Here is a 25014-nt window from a genome sequence, read left to right on the forward strand (position 1 = left end):
CATGCATTGTTGTCCCTGTCTTGTTTTCTAGGTGAAAACTATCCAAGTACAAAAAATCCACTATGTCTGGAATGTCTATACAAAACAGTTCCAGAAAGTTGGGTGAGTTCACTGAACTGGTTGCACAAGTCTCTGAAGTGAAGTGTCTTTGTGAATAACATCCTAAGGAACATACTCCCTTTCTATTTTAGAGTCCTAGAAGACCACTACACTTGCTCAGCTATACATGATAAATTTGGTTCTGGTCTCACCTGCAATGAACAGAATGTCAGGTACTCATTGTAAAACATGAACACTCAACTTATTGGTTTCAAAGATGTGTAAATTTGAACTGTTGCTGCACTTCCCACAAATTTTTTGTGTATTTATTAATACGCACATAATTTTAGATGTAACAGTCGTGCATGGAAATATTGAATGAAAAGAGCTAAAGAATGTTGTTTATTCCTTGTTAAAGTTTTTGAAGTGTCTCAGTATTTATCCTTGTTTTTGTTCTCAATCAGGAAATAACTATGTCCTGTAACTAACTTTAAGCAGTTCTTATTTGGAGTAAGAGAAAGTCTCTGTGGAAGAGTGCAGATAAATTGCGTGTTTGCTTCTTCACTGGAGCTCCAAATCAACTAGTTCTAGTTATTGAACTTATTCTCATAAACTACTGTATCATTAAGCAAGTTACAGAACATGTATTTATGAAACTGGTAAATAGAGAAATAATCTTCATTTGATTGAATACTGAAAATCCAGCTCCTGACCTTAGCTCATGACAAATCTTACATTCCTATCATTCTTAACTTTTTGCAAAATTATTTGGGTTTGTATCACTTAGTTTTAGATGCAGAATTCCTTTGCTTATGGTCTCTCAAAGTAATTATTGTATGATAGAAACATTTGCCTAATAGGTTGTGTTACACTTCTTTCCTGCATAAGTAGATGTCACTGGTACCTCCATCTTTTCAGATGTAAGCACTGTAGAGACATTTAAATTTCTTTTCTTGGAAAAATATCCTCACAGCTTTTAAACTGGGATCAAAAGAAGCTCTCATGACTACTGAAATCTGTATTTTCTTGAGCAAGTGACGCTGTCACTATTTTATCTATGAGCGATGTATCTTTATCCCATGCAGGAGAGTTATGTGTGGGCCAAACACTATTGATGTTCCAGTGATCCCTATTTGGAAACTACTCATCAAAGAGGTTAAGTATTTCTGTTGCTTTTATTCCAAGCTGCTTGGGAGGCCATGTGTGCATATAATTAATTCTATATCTGTTTTAACTTCCTACTACTCACTCTTCAAGCACATTCCTTTTTCAAATCCTGTTTCAAAAGCTGTTCCATGAAATCATCATAAATTCCTTCATTCTCCCTTTTTCCTATCCTCCATCTCCATACCTGTGTGTCTGCTTGATATTTCTATGTATCTGTGTCCCAGGAGCTCATTCTATTTGCCTTCTGAGGGCCATTGAAGGTTTCCAAGCTGCACTGGAGATCAAACCTTCCAGACAAGGACTGTCTTTTAATCAACAGGGGTTAAGTGGACAGCAGTACCTGGTACATGCCTATAGCTGCAGAGAACTCCAGTGAGCTTGTGATTTTGGGCACAGCACCACACAAAGCACCAATATCTTTTTCAGACAGGAACAGCCTATATGTGGCCTAAACAGGGTGTTTGTGGCAGTGTGCAAAGGTATGTGAGCTCCATGCTCACAGCACAATCTGCTCTTCTCTCACCTTTGTTACATTTCTTGTAAGAAGCAAACAAAACAAGGACTGGGCTGAGTCATTGACATCCCAAATAATATCCTATTGGTCCATATTATTTGTCCCTTCTGTCAGATGAAGATGGTCCAATCTGATTTCTCAGCAGTCACAATAAAGTGACTGCTGAGAAAATTACAAAGGGAAGTCAGAAGTCCCAATACTTAATGTCTCTTATTCCAGCCCTCTTCTAACAGGTTGGACTGTCTAAGTATATTGGGACCATTTAAATGTGGCCAGCTCTTTACCACTGCTGTCTCTCCAAACAGGTCCTAAATCCATTTTACGTGTTCCAGCTGTTCAGTGTGTGTCTGTGGTTTGCTGAAGATTACATGGAGTATGCCATTGCCATCATATTCATGTCTCTCCTCTCCATATTTTTGGCCGTATATGATCTTAGAAAGGTGAGACACCTTACATTTTCCACAAGGCAGATTTAATGTCTGGGACAGGCCAGCATGTTTCAACATGCACACAGTGCTACAAGACTTACTCAGAGGTCTAGTCTTGTGACATAGTGTAGTAGCAGGTGCAATGGCCTGGCCTCCTAGTCATCATAACCTCTGTGTGGTACCTTATCCACATCCTCCCTTCCCCATTCCAGTGCTTCACCTGCTAACATTTTGTTACGCTCTCTGTAATTAGGGTGGGGAATTTCTTTCTCTCTGTGGTTGTATAGTTCCTGGTAGAGCTGGAGCCCAGTTTCTGAAGGTTCTCATAACCACAAATAACAAAAGGAAATAATTGTTAGGGGACAAATTGCATCATGTAAGTAAGATGTAACACTTTTGTTTGTTCTTCTTTAATTTATAGCAATCCATTAAACTGCACAGACTGGTTGAGTCTCATAACAACATCATGGTCACTGTCTGCAGAAATAAGGAAGGTGACTCCTCTATGCTTCTTTTTTATAATATGCTTTGTTTCTATAGCAATTTATATAAAGCATGTATAGTAACAGATTTATTCTAAAGTGGTTTTAATCTTCAGTTTCTCAGCTCAGTTAACTCACTTCTGCACAAAGAGTTAATTTGACTTGGAAATGTGTTGTGGCATATCAAACATATTAATAATTGAGTTCAGCCTTAGCTGAAAATTGTCAGGAAAACAAAGTAATTTTTCTTAAACCAGTGCTGACATAGAAACAACATAGCCATTAAATGGCTGTGAGTCCACCTAATTGCTCCATGCAGAGTCTGTTCATTGTAAAGGTATCTAGAGCACAATCCAAAGAGATGAAGTCAAATAACGAAATTTAGATCCAAGGCTCTTCAGTTAGGTCAGTGAAATGGAACAGTAACCAGTAGTTGGGATCCTGGGTAGATAAGGAGGAATTCTAGAATGGGAACTGATGCCTAGGATTTTCTTAAATATTGGAGGTTGCATACATAGGTCCTACTCTGGTCCTTTGCTTATTAGCCATTACAAAGAATTCTATTTAGCAATTAGTTCCTTGTATTTTTTCCCTCTTGCTACAGAGAAATATATGAAGCAGAAAGTTTTCATTGCTTTTCATTTTCAGGTTTCCAAGAGCTGGAATCACACTATCTTGTTCCTGGAGATTTGCTGATTTTGAAAGAGGGCAAAACCCTTTTGCCTTGTGATGCCATCCTGGTCAGCGGGCAGTGCACTGTAAATGAAAGCATGCTGACAGGTACAGCTCATCCCTCCCAGGTTTGCCACCTGAACACCATCATTGCCCCATGGCTTCAGGGACACAGGACAGACAGAGTTATCATGCACATCCCTTTCTGTGAGACAGTCCAGAGCTGGCCGAGAAGGGGATTCTTTTTCTTCCATATAATAGAGATTGAATTGTTGTAATTGTCTCAATAGACAATATGGACTTAGGAAGGGCTATTTATCCTTTCCTACCTTCATGGGGTGCAGCATTTAGGAAGAGGTGATCTGATTACAAGGGAAAGAGTGGACAGTGAAGAGGAGTGAGCAGGACAGGAGAAGAAAATGGATATGAAGCAAAGTTGTTCCTACACAGGGCCCACGGTCCACTCTGGCTACAGGGGTTTCTGTCACTGGATGTCTCATCACTGCAACATCTCCTGTGGAGTGTCTGTCTAGCAGTCCAGACACTTAGCCTCACATTCCTGTGATAGCAGTGGAGGACATACCTGGTGGGAGAGGTTACTAGAAAGCAGGATTTCTGGTGCAAGAGGAGGTCACAGTTGTATTTCTTGTCTTTAAATTTGGTCTTGGTCTGAATCAAACTGAAACTGACAGTGCTGAAATTTCATATAAATGAGAAATTCCAGAAACACGTTTCATTTGGAAAACTTCAGCTGTCACAAAACATTTCTTCTTCACCTTACTGTCTGCTTTGACATAAATAGGGTATTTGTCACCTGTCAAGCACTGAGCTAAAGGCTCTCCTTTTTACTAGAGAGGGACAATAAGGCATATCATGTTCCCATCTGCTTGAGGGAATGTGTAGTGACCTGCACATGAGGTTCAAATTAGGTAAACAACTTGTGGCCATTCAAAGGCAGTCATGCAACACAGTTCAGGCCTCTTTTCAAGTCTCTACATCTACGGTCAGGGTTGGGAGTCCTTCAACTGCTTTCAGTTCTCAGACTTACATGAAGCTGCTGTACTGATGCAAAGGAAGACTCTTCTCTGGCAGTCTCTTTTTTGCTAGGCTTTAAGCTCTATTCACTCTGAAGATGTCAAAATATAAAAGTAAAATTTCTGTAAGCTGGTTTCTCTAGTAAATGCCTTTAACTTACCATCTAGATGTCTGGGTACTTATTTGAAAGTCAGCAGGCTGTTATTAAGTGTACTGCGGTTTTCCTCATCTGAACTAATCTTCCCTAGGAGAAAGTATTCCTGTAACAAAGATCCACCTACCACAAGCTGATAATTTGAAGCCCTGGAGAGTGTACTGTGCAGAGGATTACAGAAAACATGTCCTCTTCTGTGGAACAGAGGTCATCCAGACCAAGGCAGATGACAGAGGAGTAGTGAAAGCTGTGGTGCTGCAGACTGGTCAGTCAACACTTGAGTTCACTTTTCCTTCCATGATTTTTTTCACTGGAACAGTCTGACAAAGTATCATATAACATTAAGTTATTTACAACAGACACATGGAGAATCATTATCCTGGGCTGGGCTAAGTTATTATACATTGTTTCTTTTTGCTTGGCATAACTTCTACAAAAACTGCCAGCATATAATTACCAAGAAGAATTTTGCTTTGCTTCTAAAACATGGAAAAAATCCTTTCCCCCCAAGACAAAAATAACTCCTTTCTATATTCTGCAGATAAGGTCACATACACTAAAATGAAACACCTGGGCCTTCTTTCATAAGTTGCAGAAATTATGAATAATTTTGAAACCCCCCCATTCTTTACAGAGAATTTAAAAAAATATTTTCCCCTTGGAATGATTTTTATTTCCAGGTTTCAACACAGCCAAGGGGGATCTGGTGAGGTCCATTCTCTACCCTAAACCCATGAACTTCAAGCTGTACAGAGATGCCCTCCGGTTCCTGATGTGCCTCATAGCATTTGCAGCCATTGGAATGATCTACACAGTGTGTGTGTTTGCACTTAATGGGGTGAGTTATTAATGCAGGAGAAACAGTTCACCTGAAACCCTTTTAAAACAGTTCATCCTCCTGCATCAAAGTCAATGTGAGAACAGTTATACACTGTAAACAGAAGTTCTGCAAATTTTAAAGCCTAATTGATTTAGAACTTTTTCAGAAGCTTTCAAGAAATCATTCCATGCCATGATAATTCTCTGCCAGTGTAAAGTCCAAGTCATGAGTTTTAAGGTTGATTCTGTAATTCAGGTTTTGAATAATTTTTCTCCTGAGGAATAATCTACAATCAATTGGCTCAGAAAATTATTTCCCCTTAGGATATCAAAGTGTGTTTAAGAACATATTCTTGTGTCTGCTTTGCAGTTTTTCCTTTTTTTTTTTTTTTAATTTAACTTCCCCATTGTAATATGTAAAATACATGCTGATGCTATCTCAATTGCTGAAATTGTCTTGTCAATCTTTTAAGACTGAATCACAGGATGTACTAAATTCTTTCTCTTCTGTGAGGGTTTATCTAAAGGTGGGTGGTAAGTACTTCATTCTAACATAAAATAGATACAAAATATGATCAAACTGGTGTGTTCTGTGGTCTGAGACAATATCAATGAAGGGAGAACCAGAACATGACAGAAATTCAGCACATCAAATGCAGCAAGATTTGTGGTCAAAGTCCCAAGCTCAGAAGTAGTAATAGTAGATCTCTGTGATGGTTTGTAAGTACTTCTCAATGGCAAATTTGCTTTAGTTTGCAGTGTCTCAGTCCTGGGACCTCAATTTGAAAAGCCTTCAATTCTTTAGCATTCATATCAAGTTCTCAGGATAACGGTGTCCACACTAAGCATCCTGGCAGTTGGTTTTACCCTCTAAGCTCCCAAATTATAGATTGCTTTTACAAAGGTAACTGTTACTTCCATGTCTCTTCCTGCAGGTAAAAGCAATTTTCTTTCGCAACTCCTAGAACATAAGGTCAGAAGAAATCATTAGCTCATACATTCTGCCCTCATTTTCAGCACCATCCCATATGTCTCATCTGTCACCTTAACATGGAGTCCAGAGCTGTGCCTGTAGGCATTTGGATGAATGCCCATATTAATGGCAGATTCCTGTGTGCTGTGTCATGGGAAAATAAGTTTGACTGAGGGTGCAATGATCTAGCTGGCATGTTTGAACACATGTGTTTTGGAGGAGGCTGTGAGTCTGGCAGGTTTGTTTGCATGGAGAATGGATGAAGGCCTGGAGGCTGCTCTTTAGCAGTGATGAGGCTTTAAAGCCTCTGGTTAAATCAAGCCTATTAATTTCTTATGGAGATGAATATGTGGTGGACCACGGGCAGAAAACAGCACAGCCTGGAGCACTGCAGAGGAGGGGAGGAGCAATGAAGTGGGCTCAGAGCAAGCAGCACTTCTTACCACTCTCTTCCTGATAACTGTCCTTGTTATTATGTCAGGAGGAGACAGGAGAAGTGGTGAAGAAGGCTTTGGATGTTATCACTATTGCTGTCCCACCAGCTCTGCCAGCTGCCTTGACAACAGGAATCATTTATACCCAGCAGAGGTTGAAGAAAAAGGGCATCTTTTGCATCAGCCCACAGAGGATCAACATGTGTGGACAGCTGAACCTTGTCTGCTTTGACAAAGTAATGGCTGTGTGGTGGTTATGCCCTCATTGGTAATGGAGCTATGCTGGGAGTGGGAGGCTGGGGTTTGATGAGCATTTCCATTGTTGATGGAAAATAACCAGTGCTCTGTACTTCAGTTCTTTTTGTCTGAACAGAAGCTGCGGCAATTTCTTGTTTTTCTGTAATCTAGGAATTGTCCGGTAGCACTTTTGCTGTGCACCATGCTGGTATTTTTTTGACAGTAACTTCTTAAAATAAGTCTTTTTTTTTTTTTTTAATTTCTATTGGAGCTGTTATGTGGGAAGTTAATTTAAATGTACATTTTAACTTAGACTGGCACCTTAACAGAAGATGGCCTGGATCTTTGGGGCTTGCTGCCCTCTGAAAGAAACTGGTAAGGCTCCTTGACACGCCAATGGCATCTAAATTCTGTTAGTGATTGGATTCTTCTACCAGACAAAGGACCAAATCTGAAAGACAGGTATTACTTAAGAGTTAAGCAGTTGAAGTTCCCCGTGTTTAGATTTTAAATTTTATTATCCTCTGGAAAATGAATTGCTTGCCTTATCCCAGGGGTCCTGCTGCAGATGAAAAGATACAGCCACTGTTGCCAGCATTTGGCACAGCACGTCTGGGCAGACAGTGTTCAGTAGAAAGCCTGGGTTAGATCTCAAAGCTGCAGTATAACCCCAACCCTTTATGACAGGAAATCACTGTTACCCACAAGACTGACACTCTGCTCTTTCAGTGGCCTTGATTTTGCCCATTTACATTTCCAGAAATGTGCATATACAGACTTGCTCAAACTTATATCAGCTTCAGAACTCAAAGAATCTTTGCACAAGCTTCAAGGGAGATATTTATAACAATCTGTTCCTCTCTCCATCCCATTGGATTCCCTAACTAGCATAGCACAGCTGGTTTGGGCATGTGTATTCCAGACTTTATAGGTGCATGAAAAGCAGTTCATGTTGGAGGACAAGTCCTCAGAACATCCGTGTGGTTTGGGTTCAGGATGGGACTGAGCTGCCCCCAGTTTAGGATTTTTTTTCTATTAGTTTTATGTTGTTTGGTGTTCTCTGAGAGTAACTTTTATGCTCTCTTTTGCTTTAGCTTTCAGAATATTCACAGTTTCCCTGCAGACCACGGACTCCCTTGGGGCCCAGTGTTCAAAGCACTGGCAGTTTGTCATTCATTAATTGTTTGGGAGGGCAAGATCCAAGGAGACCCCCTGGATGTGAAAATGTTCGAGGCCACTAACTGGGTAAAGCTGTGATTTGTTGTTATGCAAACAGTGGGGAGATCACCTTGCCATCTCAGGTTTAGCCAACCACCTGTCAAAGTCATGAAAAACTCAGGAATTCTGTTAAAGACCTCCTGTGAAACAGAAATAATTGAGTTTCTTTTGAAATGAAAAAATATTTTTGTTACTTACAATGATGTTGTGATGATAAAAAAATCCAGATGATTTGTGGAATAGTTCAAGAACAGACCTTTCTACATTAATACAAATTCTTGTGTATTATTTTCTCGTTGAGTCTATGTTATCTCTAAAGATTTTCCTTTATTTAATTCTGTTGTAATGAATAAAGGATTTATTGTCTGTGAGAGGACATTGTCTATTTGCTGTGCAAGGGTACAGCAGTGTCTTAGTGAAGCCAGTGAGGCTTTCTACTCAATTGTAAGAGAGGCAGTGGATTTTCCATTATTGGAAGTGTTCAGTTTTACATCAGACTTACCCCTCCCAGGAATGAGTAAGATACCTTGTATAGAGACAAGTAAAAGCTCTAAATGGATCCTTGAGGTTCCTTTCAGCTGTACTGGTGTTTCAGTCTGAAATATTTTTGTCTTTCAATACACAGGTGATAGATGATTCCAGCGGACACCAGAATGAAGATCAAGGATCCACACATGCCACTGTTGTTAGACCTGGACTTCAAGCCACCACTGTAAGTTCCTTGCAAGATGCACATCCATGATCAAGTTAGACTGTCAGTGTAAGGGTTACCTTTCAGTATAGGAAAGCTTGGGTGTCCTTGTCCAAGAGAGCTCTTCCCCACTTTGTCTTTCCTGTACTGCCTGCAGAGAGTTTGCCTTGCTCTATCTGATCACAGACGCCTGGGGGAGCTTGCTGCTCACACCAGAAACAGGGGGATGCTGGATTAGAGATTGTCCAGCTCAGGGATGTGCCTGTCCTCATGGCTTGAGACTCAGTCTGAACTCAGCTGAGTGGGGAATGCCGTGGGGTCTGCTGGCTGATATCAGACCCTTACTGGTGGCATACACTGGTGGAACACTTTCTGACAACAATTTCCCTTTGCCAGACCAGTGTAAGACCTAACAGAGTCTTATTAAAGAAATAGGACTAGTAAATTCCTTTCAGTAAATTACATTTTGTAGTCTGCTAAAATTGTCAATGAACTTTTCCTACTGCTTAAGCTAAATATTTCTGCACAAATTTAATCTCATCTTTATGTACCAGTCATTTCTAAATGTGACAAATTAGCCCATTATACATGGTTAGCTTCTTACTATGGCCCAAAGGACAGACCTAAAATCCTTTGGTCTGAGATTAAAATCCTTGCTAGAGTATGTAATCCACTTGCTTTTCTCCTAGGCCCCTGTGGAAGGAATTACCATTTTACGTCAGTTCCCATTTTCCTCAGCCTTGCAAAGAATGTCTGTTATTGCCCAGGAAATTGGTGGGGACCCACAGGCCTTCATAAAAGGGGCTCCTGAAACAGTAGCCATGCTGTGTAGAGCTGAAACAGGTAACAAACATTTATAAATGCATCCTAGAAACAGATACATATGAGTGACTTTGGATGATGCAATGAAATGGAAGGCTGAAATGAGATTTGTGTCTAAGACTTTATACTAAAGCCTGAAAAGTGTCTCTGTTGTCTTCCAAGTCTAAGGCTAAGCTCTCACACAGCCCTTCTCAACACAGAAGGATTTTGAGAGAGATAAGAGATAAAAGTAACTACCAACTCCTATACGAGATGTAAAGTCTCTGGCAGAATAGATATTTGGAAAAGTTGTCTACAGGTCCACCTCCCTCAAAAAAGTTGGGTTTTTTTCTCCAAATCTTGGGAGGGCATCTAGAGAAGCAGAGATCCTTCATGACACCCTGGAAGAAGATAAGTCTGCAGTTTAGGACCGAAGTTCAAAATTATAAAGGAGAGGCAAAGATTTTCTTATTGAACAAAATTTCCTTTCTTTGAACAGAAACTCCTTTCTTTGACATGCTTGGCCTATCAGCAGACTCTAGGTGTACAGGTCCTCTGGGACATAAACCTTCCATGCTACAAGGCTTCCTTTCATTGGAAAGCAGTTTCATGCTGTGATAAACTGTGTTTTCCTCTTTTGCACAGTCCCATCGAACTTTGAAAGCAAGCTCCTGCTCTACACAGCCCAGGGCTTTCGGGTCATTGGCCTGGCCTGTAAATCTCTGCAGGCAGGGAAGCCACCTGCTGCTCTAACAAGGTAAGCCATAAAAAACGCAGCTCCTAACCACGTTCAGCCATGGGCCAGGGGTGCATCACAAAGCACCATCACCACATCGCTCCTGCCAAGAGCAGAATCATAGTACAGAGTTTTGTTAGATTCAGACCAGTGGGAATCTGATTTAAATCAGGATACAGGCCTGGGACTAGATAGAGGGCACTCCTATGGCACATGCACAGAATCCTTACATAATTAATAAATTTCTAAACTCTGGGTTACCATAGGAAGCATAATATTATTACACTCTGAACACTAGCACATGCCCACATGCACATTCTATCATTTACACTAGACTCCTTGCAGATTTACTCATGCTTTCAACTGAAGAGAAGTATTTAAAAAATTTTTTTCTCATTCACACTCTTCAATTCAGCAAATAAAGTAGATGGCCCCCAGTAGTGATCTCCAGCTCAAAGGCAGGAAAAGGCATGCTAAGGGGATGGCTTCCTCCACAGCTTTCTGCTTGGAACCAGCCTCAGCCTAAGGCTTCTTTTACTGCTCTGCCTAGAGTTAGGGTTTTGAAAATGACAAAGCCCAGAGCAAACTGTCTTCTGCTGTTCTGTTAGTTCCCTCATTTAGCTTTCTCAGTTTTACCCTGTTTAGTTTCTATTGAAGTTAGCAAACTCTTCTATTATGCTTGTGGTATTAGTTTTGTAGAAACTGTCCTTCACAAAGGAGCACTTCTCAATTGAATCCATATAGTTTTTTCCAAAAGCCTTTTGCTTTTGTGTGTGATACTCCAGAAACACCACTTCTGAAAATCTGCAGTTACTGAGCATCTGCTGACCTCTGCCTTTACTAGCTACAGGTCCTAATCCAGGTGAGGCTCACTTGCTTTTCCACAGGGTTTTTTGCTTTGCTGAAAGGGCTGATGATACTGAGGTAGAGTGCAAGTGGTTACATAAATCTTGTCACAGGTGTCATAACAGACTTTTCCACTCAATGAGCAAATGTGTGTGAAATGGCCCAGATTTTGCAGTTGTGTATGCAGTTACAGTATGTGTGAAGTTTTTGCTGCCAAGAGAAAGAAGAAAGCTGCTGGTCAAACACAGATCTGCTGGGAAAGCAGTGACCATTCAGGCACCACCTGACTCAACTATTCTGACTGCCATGCAAGTGTTTGGCATCTCCTTGAAAGCTTTTCTTTTTTTCAAATTCTTCAGAGTCAGCCTGTGTCCCCGAGAGACCTCTAGTTCATGACTCAGGGGTGGGGTGTCTACTCAGTTCTGTTCTTAGTTACATATGTTCAGCTGTAAAAAAGCAATAGCACAGGTGAAAAGAGAAATGCAGGGGAAAACAGAATTGGAGGAAATTGGGGAAAACAAATTTCCACAGGCTGTTTGCTCTCACTGCCAAGAGGAGCAGACACATTTACTAAGGTATGTTTCTTTGTTGTACAGTCCTCAAAGGAGAAGGTCTAGTGTGCAGGGACTTTTCAAATCAGACCACCCCAGTTTGGGAGTCCTGCAGGAAATTCAGGGTTCTGGTACTGAATTAGCACTGCTGGTATTGAGGTAGCACTGCAAAAGACAGACATCCTGGGTCTGCAGAAAACAAACTAATTATTTTAATTCTTTTGAGTTAGGTGGGATGGTTGATAGTTATAAGTGGCTATCACCAAATCCAATGGTGACAAAGGGAAAATAAATAATTAAATGTGTCTGTCTCTTTTTAACTGTTAGGGAGGAGGTAGAATCTGATCTGACATTCCTGGGCCTGCTGATAATGGAGAATCGATTAAAGAGGGACACAAAGCCTGTTCTGGAAGAGCTCAGTGCTGCCCGCATCAGGAGTGTTATGGTCACAGGTATCTAAAAAAGGTGGATTGTTTTTGTGGTCACTGGCCCACACAGGGAGTCCAACAATGTTTAAGTGAAAAGTCTTCTGTTGTCAACACCACTAGTTGGAAGGCATGGATATTTAATCCAAGAAGCATCTGTTTTAAAAATGACATAAGGTGAACCATGTTGTCCCTGGCAACTTCACCAGGCCCTGTCTGATTCTAATTCTTGCTTGTTATGCAAGATCCCTTTTTAATAGGGCCTCCTGAAATGAGCAGAAACAGGGCATGTGTGCTCAGGACAAATCTCCAAACCTTTTGACATCTGTAACTCATGCCTACCAGTGCCTGTCTTTTTTTTTCTTTTTTTTTTTCTTTTTCTTTTCTTTTTTTTTTTTTTTCTTCTTCTTGAAGGGCTATTCTATCCAAATCCAATAAACCAAATCCAATATAATAACCCCAAGTTTTTCCATTGTCCAAAGACTTGGGCCTCACCCCTTTCAGCCCACATACACCAAAGCCAGTCAATGAGAATCAAGGATACCAGCAGCAACTTAGCACTGAACCCCTTAATGGTTTTGTTTGAAATAAATAATCTAGGAGCACATTCCCCATATGGATTTCTTCAAGCTGAATATGAAAATACTTCATGTCCAAATCAAAATGTTTCTTTTTCAAATGAAAATATGTTTATTGATTGAGACAAACCTTATCTGCAAAGTTTTAATCTTTTTTAAAAACTTTCTTATGCACAGACACTGAAATTTGAGTAATTCTTCTGGATATATTTGAAAACTCAGAATTCAGGCTAATGAATGAACAATTCCTCACTGCAGAAATGTTTAGATAACACTTCCTTTGATTTTTGTAGGGGACAACATTCAGACAGCTATAACAGTTGCCAAAAGTGCTGGCATGATAGCTCCAACACACAGAGTGATTCTTGTGGAAGCAAACAAAGTGCCTGGATCTTTTTCAGCATCTATAACCTGGAAATCCCTAGAAGAAAACAAAACTGAAGACTACAGAAGCCTGGTGAGCATATCAGAAGCAGGTTTGTGCAGCAGGAAAACAAACTGGGATGGAATGCTTTAAACAAGGAGTGGGATTATGGTAGCATAACAGAGAACTGCCATCCACCAGCAGAATATGTGCTAGAAAAGTGTTTATGAGAGGGAATCTTTACAAAAATGTGCTCCCCTAGAGCTTGCTTGCTAGCATTTTATCCTGTGAGCACATTTTTGCTAACTGCCTATCTGGGTTTGAGACCAGCTTTGCAGAAATATCAGAAAGATTTGTCTGTAGCCCTCATGCTTAGCTGATGCCAGTTTAAATGCTTGTTTTTCCTGCAAGACAAATGTGATGGCATAGATGTAGACTTAAAATCTGTGGAGCTGCATTGAATGAACCAGCCCTGTTCAAGCAGGGACAGTGTTAGCACTTTCCCATACCTGCAGAATTCAAACACGGACCCACTGTTGAGAAGTTGCATATACACAGTGAATCATAGGCAAGCCAGGCTAAGGAATTTATTTCATCAAGCATCTCCACAGAGAAGCAGGGAAAAAGACCAGTTACTTTCTCCCTGAAGAGTTAGTCTGAGGGTGCTGACCCTTCTCTGGGAAGTACAGAGCCAGGCAGATGGCAGGGAATATCTGCAGTGGTTCCTCAGCCTGAGCAACTTCTGTCTTGTGTTTCACTGCACAAAGACTTCCTTAGATGTGGTGCACATCTGCTGTCTTTGAACCTTCTCATTTCCAGTGCAGCCCACCAGATTGGCACTGTTGCATGAATTCTACCAAATGCAACAATCCATTTGATAGAACTCATGCAGTGAAAACCCAGTTAACACTGAAATTACTGGTGTTATATGCCTCAATTCCTTTACAACCTTTACAAATCCAAGCAAAGGCCATGGGCCTTGAATCCAAGTTTCCCAGAGCCTTCAAAAGTACCCTCTTCACGGGATGCCCTTTACTTTGTCTGTAGTAGTGTCTGTGTGAACGCGGAGTAGCTTTTCAGGGCCTGGGCACAGCACTCATTCTGTCTCATTTTATAGGAGGATGACAGTCAGACTGAGCCAGGAGTCAGGCTGGCATTGGGATCAGGCCAGTATCATTTTGCCATGAGTGGAAAATCTTACCAAATTGTAGCAGACCATTTCAGGCACTTACTTCCAAAGGTGAGCTCTGGATTATGTAACTGGAATACCCTTGCCATTCAGGAGATATGAATTGTCCCGCTACAATTAGCTGAAGAGATCTGTATCAGGACATCTTTGGGAACAATTATAACCCTGAAATACTTATAGGCTGGATGAATCTCTGATACTATTATATGGGGAAGGATCTGAAAATCCCTGTATTTTTCTCTGCACATGAGAGGAGCAGGCATGCCTTAAGCTGTGAGGACATGATTTGAAACATTTGTGCCCATATCCCTACCCCTCGCACAGCAGTGACTCTGACCTGTTTTGGGAAACAGGAGAAAATGTGATATTACACATGGTGCAATTCAGCATAGCTAGTCTGTTCAATGGACAGGACAGTCTCATGAATTCTCTTCTTCTAATTCCTTGCCTGGCAATCAGCATTCATCAGGTAACTCAAATGGCATACCAGGTCTCTTGTCCTTATTGTCCTTGTTACTTTTTCTAAATATTTTTTAAGATCCCCTTTATCTTTGATCATCAGCCTTTTCCTCCTTTCAGAGTGTAGAATCAGTTGTTTATAAATGTGATATTTGGTGATTTTAATTCAGATTACTACTGAAATCACTTACTTCAAGTGTTTTAAAAATAATTTCCTGTTTTTCTCCTTACAGCTCTTGCTGAATGGAACAGTTTTTGCTAGAATGTCTCCTAGTCAGAAATCCAGTCTTGTAGAAGAGTTTCAAAAGCTGGAGTAAGTTCCTAATGAATATGAAAGCATTTGTTGAATTTACAGGCTTGTAAAGAGTCTAGTAAGAGCTAGCTTTTGTCTAGCATAGAGTTTCATGGAGCTGCACAAAACTGAAACCTCTCACGTCTGCAAGTTGGCAATTAAATTCCAAAAAAGACACACTGAACTCAATTCTGGTTTGGCAACCTGTCAAAGATCAAATACTTCCATGGTCCTGGATTTTGTTTGTTCATATCATCCTTCATCTTTACCTCTCTCTGGGCCTGAAGGATTGACACTTGTCTCCCCAACATTTATAAGAATCTCTCCCAGAACTGCAGATTCTCTGAGCTTGCTGTCTTTTTACTGTGCTACTGCTGGCTCAATGTGATGGGTTAGAAAATGTGCCAGGGCAGTCTGGATTGTTCACAGTCACAGTGATATAAAAAAAAATACATACATACATACATACATACATACATACATACATACATACATACATATATATATATATATATAGAGAGAGAGAGAGAGAGAGAGAGAGAGAGAGAGAGAGAGAGAGAGAGAGAGAGAGAGAGAGAGAGAGAGAGAGAGAGAGAGAGAGAGAGAGAGAGAGAGAGAGTGATATTCCTGAATCACAAGCATCTTGTTGCCTGCTGTTCAGCTGTTTCCCAAGTCTTTTGAAGACCCTCACCCTTATTTCATGTAGCTAGCCCCAGGCCTTGTCCTAGAGCAAGGTGAGCTTCAGGGCATTTCAGATTATCAACCTGGTGTGTGCAGTTGTGAGCACCTCAACTGCTGTCTGGCCAGACAGGCTTTAACTTTCCAGAAAGGCTTTTAACAAAAATCTTGTATGACTTGCATAAATGACTTGCATGGAGCAGGGTCTGATTCCTCATTTGCCTTATCACTTTATTTTTTAGTTACTTTGTGGGCATGTGTGGAGATGGAGCCAATGACTGTGGGGTAAGTGAAATTTTTTTACAGTATATTTTAAAAATGAAAAATTGATGCAATGCCAGTAGAATATTCCAAACTGAGCACATGCTGGAGATGGGAGTGTACCACTTATTCACAGAGCAGCTGTACTATCACCAGTATTGATTTAGACCTGATCCCACTGTGTGGTCCTTACCATGTAAGGGCTGTCCTAGGCAGGGATTTTTGCACTTTGTTATTTCAAAGACTGGTTCATTTTCCTTGCAAAAACCACCAGAAGATTCTCCTGGGGGGAGCAAGCAGAGAACCCAGACTAGCTGCATAAAGAATGGGAACAGACAAGTGCTAAAAAAGGAGGCAGAGCCAAACGTGTCTTCTGCAGCAGGTAGTGGGTGGCTGTGGGGTCTGTGGAAAATGAACTTTCCCATGCTCTCATCCCCATTCTTTCCCTGGACCTGGCATCCCACTGGAGGAACCCTCAGTGTGGAGCCCACCCAGGGAGTGGAGAGGGACTGCTGTCACAGAACACATCCTGTAATAAGGGGTCACTGCTTGGCTGACATGTGTCTTGGCTGACTGCAGTGTCTTCCTGGTGAGCACTGAGGAGGAATGTGCCTTTCAGGCTTTGAAAGTGGCACATGCAGGGATATCCCTGTCGGAGCAGGAGGCATCTGTGGCTTCACCTTTCACATCCCGAACACCCAGCATAGCCTGTGTTCCAGAGCTAATCAGGTAGGCATGGGGGTTTCTTTCCTATTTCATAAAGAAGGAAGTTTCCATTCCTCTCAAACATTAGTCTTGGGTGTTCCCATCAAGTTACAATATGCATATCTAGAGAAAAAAAAATGTATTTGACCTTAAAATTGCCATTTGCCTAGTCCCTATCTGATATTCCTTTAAGATACATTAATTATCACAAGAGAAAGACATTTACAGTTGAGCTTTATGTCATCAAAAGTATTTTAAATGCAAAAGAAATAACAAAATTAACAACGTTCCATGAAGCTGAAACAAATGTCCACCAGCCAACCTGTAAATGAATTTTAGGTCCTACCTGTGATACCCTATGTGGGTAAAATATGGCATAGGGTATCAGAGGTAGGACCTAAAATCTATTATGCCAGGCATCTATTATACCAGGATCCTGATTTTCCTTACTGGGGCATTTGAGTAGCCAGGGAGAGAGCACTATCCTGACTGGATATTGTATGTTCACTGTAGGAGGAGAGGACTTGTTAGTTCTGAACTCACTGAGCAGCTGCTTGGCTTTGTAAGTTTTTCCTCATACAGAGTTTGCTACCTACACTATTAATGTCAGCAGAAAAAGTTGCTGGGGTAAATTGTAGTCTACAGAACACAGGTGACAAGAATCAAGCCCCTTTCATTGAACAAGATCTCTGCATATGAAGATTTTACTTTCATTTAGGGCAGATTTATTTATTTTACCTCCCAGCGAGGTAGTGGTAAAGGCCTCTCTGCTTGTGACACGTGCCTTGTTTTTCAACAGCCTTTTGGGAGAACTGGCACCAGGACAGACCCACCACCTAACTGCTGTACTTTATTTATGTCTTCACACAGGGAAGGCCGTGCTGCTCTTGTCACTTCCTTCTGCATGTTCAAGTACATGGCACTGTACAGCATAATTCAGTACCTTGGTGTTCTCCTGCTTTACTGGGTGTGTATTGGGAACACATTGGCTGGAAGTGGATAAGCTACTATTTCCTTGTAGGAGAAATAGGGCATAAAAGCCACATGAGACTGGGAGATGGAGATTTACCTTTACCTGAGCTGCAAGCTTCTGTGGTGTGATCATATGGCCCTGATCATATGGCCCTCCAGTAGAAAACTGGCAAGATTCTTCCCACTAACTTCAGCCAGAGGGCTCGAGATCCAAGCTGGGCTGAAAGAAAGCTGAGATACTGAATGGTGTTTGGATGAGGGCATATGTCTGTGAAAAGGAAGAATCTGGTGTAAGCATATGCTGTTACATTTATTCAGCATTTAAAGCATGAATTAACTTGACAGTAAGCAAATCCCCTGGAGTGCCTTAAACCACTTTTGCATGGCTTTTTCCCAGATGGAGAGGAGGGTTTTGTGTTCAGAAGTAACCCAGCAGTGAGAAAGCAGTCTCTTCAAATATTCTTCTCTTTTATTGCCTGAAGTGAACTGAAAGTGTAGTTAGTCCAAACAATGTGCAAAATGAGAATATTCACCGCAGGCCCAATGGTGAGGAACCTATTGGTAGGGTGGTGAAATGTGTGGTCTCCTTATGTGCATAGCAGCTTTTCAGAACAAACAGCAGAGCAGCATTTCAGAACAGGCAGAGTAGGAGATCCATGGATATAATATGGCTTTCTGGAGACAATATAAACATGCCCATGGCAAATGTCTGATTTGTGATTTTTTTTTTCTTTGTTTTCCTCTTTTCAGCAACTAAACTCCTTTGGGAATTACCAATTTTTGTTCCAAGATCTGGCTATTACCACCATAATTGGTGTGACAAGTAAGCCCCTTAGTCATCCTATGTATTAATGAGAGAATGATCTCAAATATTTTTCTCCTCCTTGTAAACACATAATTGTAGCTAGAGAAAGGAAGAAAAAGGAGGCCAAGCTTTCTGCAGACTAAGCATCCTCTATGTAGAATACAGGATGTTTGGATTAGTCGAAGAAGGGTCTTGTTTGAGAAAAGCCCTAAATATGGGAAGTACTTAGTGGTGCATTTGCTGGGTGTGTAGGTTGTTGCTAACTGGGCTGCTGTCTTTAGGACCAAAGAATAAACCCACGCCAAGTGCAGTAGAAAGTCTGTTCAGGCTTCCTGTTGACTTGGGAAGGCAGATTAAGAAGACACCTGGCTCCATGCCCAAATGAAAAAGTAGGGATTAGCTTTTATGAGTCCAGCTCACATTTGAAGCTGTGTAAACCAGAGCCCTGAAAAAAAAGAGAGGTGAAAATTGAGAAGAAAGAAATGACAGATGTCAGACACTACAGAGCAGGGAGCTGTAAGCCAAGAATAAGAGGGGAAACCAGTGCTGAGGCAGAAAGACAATTTTATTGAGACAGAATAAGTACAAAGAAAGCTTTGGAAGCAGGAATGGCAAAGATAGGGCCATGATAAGCATATAGCAAAACCACATCCTGGTATGTTCCATCCTTGCTGGAACACAGACAACAGGAAAAGACTTTGATGAAATCAAGACTTAAAAGGTCAGCCACAACAACACTGTGTGCCAAAAGCTACATTGCTGTAAGTAATTTATCTGGAATTGCATCAAAGCTTTGTGCATAACTCTTCTACTCAAAGTCTGGATAATTTTGTTAAACCTAAGAACAGAGGAAAACCTGTTGTGTCAGGTAATGCTGTCCTTCTCCAGCTCAAATAACCTGGTTAGGTGTTTAGTTCAGGAGGATGAACAGAACATGGGCAGCAAAAAATCCCAAGCCACAGCTGACAAGTGACAGAAAGAGAAAAGCACAAGTATATGTTCATAATCTTGGGTCTGACAGTAGCCAAATAAAATAAAAAGCCAACATTTTATTTTTCAAAAATACCTCATGATAGATGACATTGGTTAATCTCTTCTGGGTCAATATGATTTTGTGAGAAAACAACTCTGTGTTTTGTACTTGATACAATCTTTGTATGTTTTATTAAGAATATTACAGACTGCAAAAGTGCCAGTGATACAGTCAGTATTACACAGCATCACTGCTTGTATTTTGGACACACTAGTAAACACATCTGTGCATATTTCAGTGAGTTTCACACGAGCCTATCCAAAGCTGGTCCCCTACAGGCCTCCAAGCCAGCTCATCTCACCCCCATTGCTGCTCTCTGTTGTGCTTAACACCCTCTTCAGCCTCAGCATGCAGATCTTCGGGTTTGTGGTGGTCCAGGAGCAGCCTTGGTATTCCCAGACCGATATCCACAGGTAGGACCCCTTTCTGGGACTCTGGATACCACAGGGTTGACCTAGTGGGGCAGTTCTGTGTGAAACTATTGATCAGCTGAACTGCAGGTCTGATGAGCAGCTGCAGCAGACCCCGTGCTGCCCACAGGGTGCAAACACTTAAGGCAGGGTTGCCTGAGGTCCCTAAGCTCTCCAGCAACCTGCCACGCACAGTTCATGTGGTGAGAATGCTTCTGCTGAGCACAGAGAGGAGGATTTGATTGCAGGAGAGACCAGGTCTGAGCTCAAGCTCGAACAAGTTCAGCAAGCTCAACCAGTGGTGAGATTGTGGGCATTGCCAATACCCTATACCACGGCTGGGAGGGAGGATTCCTGATAGTTAATAGTGGAAGCTGGGGGAAATACCCAGGACAATGATCATTCCCTGAGCAGTGTGACACTCTTTTTCAGTGCCTGCCTGTCAGTGAACAACCGTGAGAGGAATTCATCCTCCAGCCTGGGGCTCCCCGGGGTGAGAGATGGAGCCCATGAGCAAACAGACAATGGCTACAGGAGCTATGAAAACACCACAGTGTGGCTGCTGAGTACCATCAATTGCCTCATTGTAGCACTAGTGTTTTCCAAGGGAAAGCCTTTCAGGCAACCCATCTACACCAACTGTAAGTATGGGGAGAGAAGAGATGATATAGAAGTCAACTTATATAAGGAGGTCAGCTTAATAGGGAAAAATTAAACTTGACCAAAATTATGTCAGCCAAACAATCAGGAGAGAGACTGTCATGTGAAGGGAAGATGAGCACATGTGTTTATGACAGTTCCAAAAGATGCAGTGGAAGAGCTGTTCTTTTTACTCTTTGGTACAAATACTGCAGCATGCTCTTACACAAAACTCTCTTTAGCTCTTTTTTATTATTTTTACTGAAGAGTTAAAATACTGCAGCAGGTTTCATAGCTTTGATGTTTCAGTATAGTAATAGTGAGGAGGGGAAATTCCTTGTAGAGAGCATAAAAGTGAGTCATCAGTCTCCCAGAACAAGGCAAAACACAAATGAGTGGGTGGAGGACAAAGTTTGGTGCATGCCAGCTGAAGAGAAAATTAATTTACTTATCATTGGAACATTTACCTACAGATGGAGAAGGCAATAGGTTCTTCATTACTTAGACTCTTTAGATCCTGATCAAGACCTAAGTCTTGACATCACTGAAGTTGAAGGCAGCATTCCTAATCGTATTAAGAAGATCAAGACTATATCCTGGCCATTTTTCTGAATCACAGAATATACTGTGATCAGAGAGAGACTCATTGGAAGGCTATAAATCTTCTCAGATATAGAAGGTCAAATGAATTGTTCAAAAGACCCATTTGGTGTTTTAAATCTGTGGCTACAATGCTTATCCCACACTTGTGTATATCCACTTGATTTATTAAACCTGGGATTTTACTCTGTTGATTTTTCTCTTGCTGAAAATTCCTTTATATCTCATGGATTCTTTTGATGACTGCGTAACACAGAAAATTATTACAATCTTCTACAGTAAAGGCAAACAGCTAAGAATGCTCATAAACCTGTGGGTTCCTTTCTTTGTTCTTATCCCTTCAGATGTGTTCATACTGGTGCTCATAGGGCAGCTGGGCATTTGCCTCTTCTTGATGTTTGCTGACATTGATGATCTCTACTCCAAGATGGATGTGAGTATTGTTCCAAAGGGGATTTTGTTCCTACTGCCAGTCCATTATAAGCACACTGGGATTGTTTTAACAAAAGGCACAGATTTTGCAGGGAAGCATGGCATCTCTAAAAACAAATGATATTTAAAGAGGTGGATTTTAGATTATGGGATTGTAGAAACTTCTGGAAATACAGTGACTCCAAAGCAGTATCTGTGCATTCAGTGGGACAGCTACATATGTAATTTTGATTGTTTCAGCACATTGTCCAAGCAACAGAAGATAGCATCACTAAGCTTTTGTGTGGTATGTTGGTGGCTTGTGAAGCCAGGAGCAGAACAGGGCTGGGCCCTGTGAGTTTAAAATAAAGCACCATGTTCTTGTGTTTCTCAAGCTGTGCTACTCAGAACAAAGGTCCTCTTGCCAAAATCTGCCAGTTGGCACTCAGAGCAGCTCTCAGTTCCAGTCCCAAATTTTTCAGGCTCCCTGTTTAAATTTTAGGTAGCCTGCAGTTTCCCAAAGCAGGATTTGGGTTTAGAACAATTGTAGGGAAAGGATAGTGGAGCTGCCATGGCAAGAGAGCATCTGTCTGGAGTCTTGATTAATAAATACCAATAAGGCTTGACTTATGTCGTCTGGCAGAATGCAAGCTGGGAGTTGTCTTATGCAAACGTGAGAGCAGGATAAGATCTACATCAGCTGAAGGACAGAGTTGTCAGTGGAGCTGACAATTACTATGTTGAGGCTGGGAGATGTTAACCTCCTCTACTGTGACACTCTCTCAGTCTTGCTGTAGGAGTCACAGGAACAAAACATGAAAAGCACCATGCAGCTATTTTTTCTGTACATTTGCAATCAGAGCAGTGGCTTTGAGTCACAAGTGCTGAACAGAATGCAGCTTCCAGTCCTGTATGTTTGCATGTCAGTTAGCAAGTTAGTTTAGACATGGGATTAATAGAATTTGTAAAAAGAAAGATAGTCAAAGAGTCCGAGTCTCGATTTTACATGTCAAACAGTCCACTTATCACTCTTGCCTGTAACTATTTGCAGAGCTCGTCTCAGCAGGCAAACCCAGTTAGAGAACCTGCCACGAGATGGCACTTGAAAGCAAGTCATCGTCCTGCTGTGGACTGTGGTGGCACAGGACATTTTTCAGCACTGCAGCTGCAAGGGGATAAAACCCATTTGGGGAGAACTGCAAAACTCCCAGTGCAAGAAGTCTGGAGGGAATTCACTGGAATCACTGAGAAGAGAAAATGAGGGAGTAGCAATAAAAACCTCTGCAATAGCCTAGCCCTGGAGAAACTGCTGATCCAAATTGTGGATCTGAGCTGCATCTCCAAAAGCAGAAAGAAAGCCAGCCCCATCTCTGGGAAGCTGGAACTGGGTTTGGGGCTGAAATACTCAGTTTGAACTATTTCTTAATATTAGAAAGTAAAAAGGCAGTTAGATTTTTTTCCTCTTGATGTTCTAAAGAATGGTTTTCTCTACTGAATCATAGATTCAAAAACATCTTTATCAGTAATTCCTCAAGACAAATAGCAGTATTAGCTCATCAGCAGGGTAAGCCAGTTTGGGAGTTTGGCTTTTTATGACATGAAGCTGCTGAAGATCTGGAACATAAGTCATGTAAGGAGCGGCTGAAGGAGCTGTGTTTGTTTAGTCTTAGGAAAAGGAGGGACAGGGGAGATCTTAATTCTACAGTTACCTGACAGGAGGTTGTAGCAAGGTGGGTGTCACTTTTTTTCTCCCATGTAACAAGTGATAGAGAGGAAATGGCCTCAGGTTGTGCCAAGGAAAATTTAGACTAGAGATTAAGGAAAATGTTTAACTGAAAGGGTTGCAGACTGGAACAGACTGCTCAGGGAAGTGGTTGAGCCACCATCCCTGGAAGTATTTAAAAGAAGTGTAGTTGTGGCACTGCAGTGGTCTTGGCCAGGCTTATGGTTTGGCTTAATGACCTGTAGGATTTTTCCCAGCCTAAATGATTCTGTCTTCTATTGCACAAGTGCCCACCAGTGTTTACTGTGCATTCATTGCTGAATAGCTTCTCCTGCTTTTCCCCAGCTCGTTTGCACCCCTACCTCATGGCGAATCTCCATGGTGGGAATGCTTGCAGTCACACTGGCTGTGTCCTTCCTTGTCGAGGTGAGTGTGCATCCTTGGGTGTGCTGGTCAGCACTATTGGAGGGATAAAATTGTCAACTCTTGCTCTTTCTCCCTCCTCCTCAGCTCAGTTTGGGAATATCTAGTAAAACAGGAGTAATTGCTGCTACCTCATCATTGCTCCCTTTTCTTAAAGCACTCCATCTGAATGATAAGGGAATGCAAGGCATAGCCACCTTTTCTTTTCTCTCGTGAGTGGAAACCCTGCCCCAGGTTAGAAAAATATGGGCAGTCTGTGGTGTTCTCTGCTCAGATCCTGAAGACTCTTAGGAGGAACTGGTCACAGTTCTCTGGTGGAGCTGGTATGAAATGTGGCCATTAAAAGGCTATTTAAGGGACATGGATGAGCAGGGCAGGTGGGAGATCTGGGTCTCCACTGTTTGCCCCACGTTTGTACTCTGGATGAAGAGTAAATGGCTGTCCAGGTCCTCTTAAACCCTATTTTTGCTTTTACCTTTACAGGAAGCTGTCATTGAGAACAGACCCCTGTGGCTGCTTCTGAAAAAGACATTCCAGTACCACTCCAAGAGCCACTACAAGAGGCTGCAGCACGTGTTGGAGCAGGACTCAGCCTGGCCACCTCTGAATGAAACCTTCTTCTCAGACTCTGTGGCAGTAACAGTGGAAGGAAATATGGGAGGCCATAGCAATCCAACATTTGACAGCAGTGAGGACTCACTCTGAAGGAAACTGCAGTGGACACATGTCCAGGATAATTGAATTTGAACTTAAAAAGACTCAGTGGCTTAAAAAGAGAAAGGGCTGACTCATTACTGCTCTCCCATTCTAGGAGTAACCAGCTCTGGCTTACATCTAAATTAACTGGAAGCACGAAATCTTCTGCAGTAGCATAAAGCCACAATGATGTTTCCTCCGTCCCTTTGCCCATATACAAATGGCTGCCAGCTGTAAATCAAACACCTTGCTGAGAATTGGTAAAGTATTTGTGGATGAAACACCCTATTGCTGTGTCTCTCTGTTGAACTGCATTATGCAGTCCCTAAGGGTGGGAGATGCTCCAGATGAAAAGTAGCTAATTGCAATAGCAGCACTCCCCTGGGCAGTTCCCCTTTGGGAAAACAATTAGAACTTCTGATAGAGGCTGCTGAGCATAGGCATCCCTGGGATTCCTCCTGGAGTTTCAGATACTGCTACTCAGTGTCTTGCTTTTTTTTGGAGGTTTTAACCCTTCTGGCAGTACTTGGCTTCCAAAGCTGAAATGATCTGCA

At 41.6% G+C, this 25014-nt stretch overlaps 1 protein-coding gene across 7 annotated transcripts in view; it reads left to right on the forward strand.

Moving 5' to 3' along the window:
- Positions 1-24741, forward strand: part of ATP13A4 (ATPase 13A4) — a 37363-nt gene extending 12622 nt beyond the window's left edge. The window contains exons 4-30 of one of the 7 annotated variants that reach the window (XM_059855463.1): positions 32-102; positions 192-272; positions 1125-1194; positions 2026-2160; positions 2570-2642; positions 3279-3410; positions 4586-4756; positions 5172-5329; positions 6765-6953; positions 7268-7329; positions 8049-8199; positions 8798-8884; positions 9553-9706; positions 10310-10421; positions 12125-12249; positions 13094-13257; positions 14282-14404; positions 15046-15125; positions 16025-16067; positions 16663-16772; positions 17619-17715; positions 18471-18543; positions 19797-19971; positions 20401-20609; positions 21552-21640; positions 23687-23767; positions 24248-24741. In XM_059855463.1, coding sequence (XP_059711446.1) covers positions 32-102; positions 192-272; positions 1125-1194; positions 2026-2160; positions 2570-2642; positions 3279-3410; positions 4586-4756; positions 5172-5329; positions 6765-6953; positions 7268-7329; positions 8049-8199; positions 8798-8884; positions 9553-9706; positions 10310-10421; positions 12125-12249; positions 13094-13257; positions 14282-14404; positions 15046-15125; positions 16025-16067; positions 16663-16772; positions 17619-17715; positions 18471-18543; positions 19797-19971; positions 20401-20609; positions 21552-21640; positions 23687-23767; positions 24248-24469 — 3237 coding nt within the window. In that variant the 3' untranslated portion in view covers positions 24470-24741. Of the gene's footprint in view, positions 1-31; positions 103-191; positions 273-1124; positions 1195-2025; positions 2161-2569; positions 2643-3278; positions 3411-4585; positions 4757-5171; positions 5330-6764; positions 6954-7267; positions 7330-8048; positions 8200-8797; positions 8885-9552; positions 9707-10309; positions 10422-12124; positions 12250-13093; positions 13258-14281; positions 14405-15045; positions 15126-16024; positions 16068-16662; positions 16773-17618; positions 17716-18470; positions 18544-19796; positions 19972-20400; positions 20610-21551; positions 21641-23686; positions 23768-24247 lie in introns of those variants that run through there. The other 6 variants (XM_059855467.1, XM_059855465.1, XM_059855464.1 and 3 more) reach the window with 6 other exon arrangements.
- The last annotated feature ends 273 nt before the right edge of the window (positions 24742-25014 follow it).

Source organism: Haemorhous mexicanus, chromosome 10 (assembly GCF_027477595.1).
Source record: "Haemorhous mexicanus isolate bHaeMex1 chromosome 10, bHaeMex1.pri, whole genome shotgun sequence".
Taxonomy (NCBI): Eukaryota; Metazoa; Chordata; class Aves; order Passeriformes; family Fringillidae; genus Haemorhous; species Haemorhous mexicanus.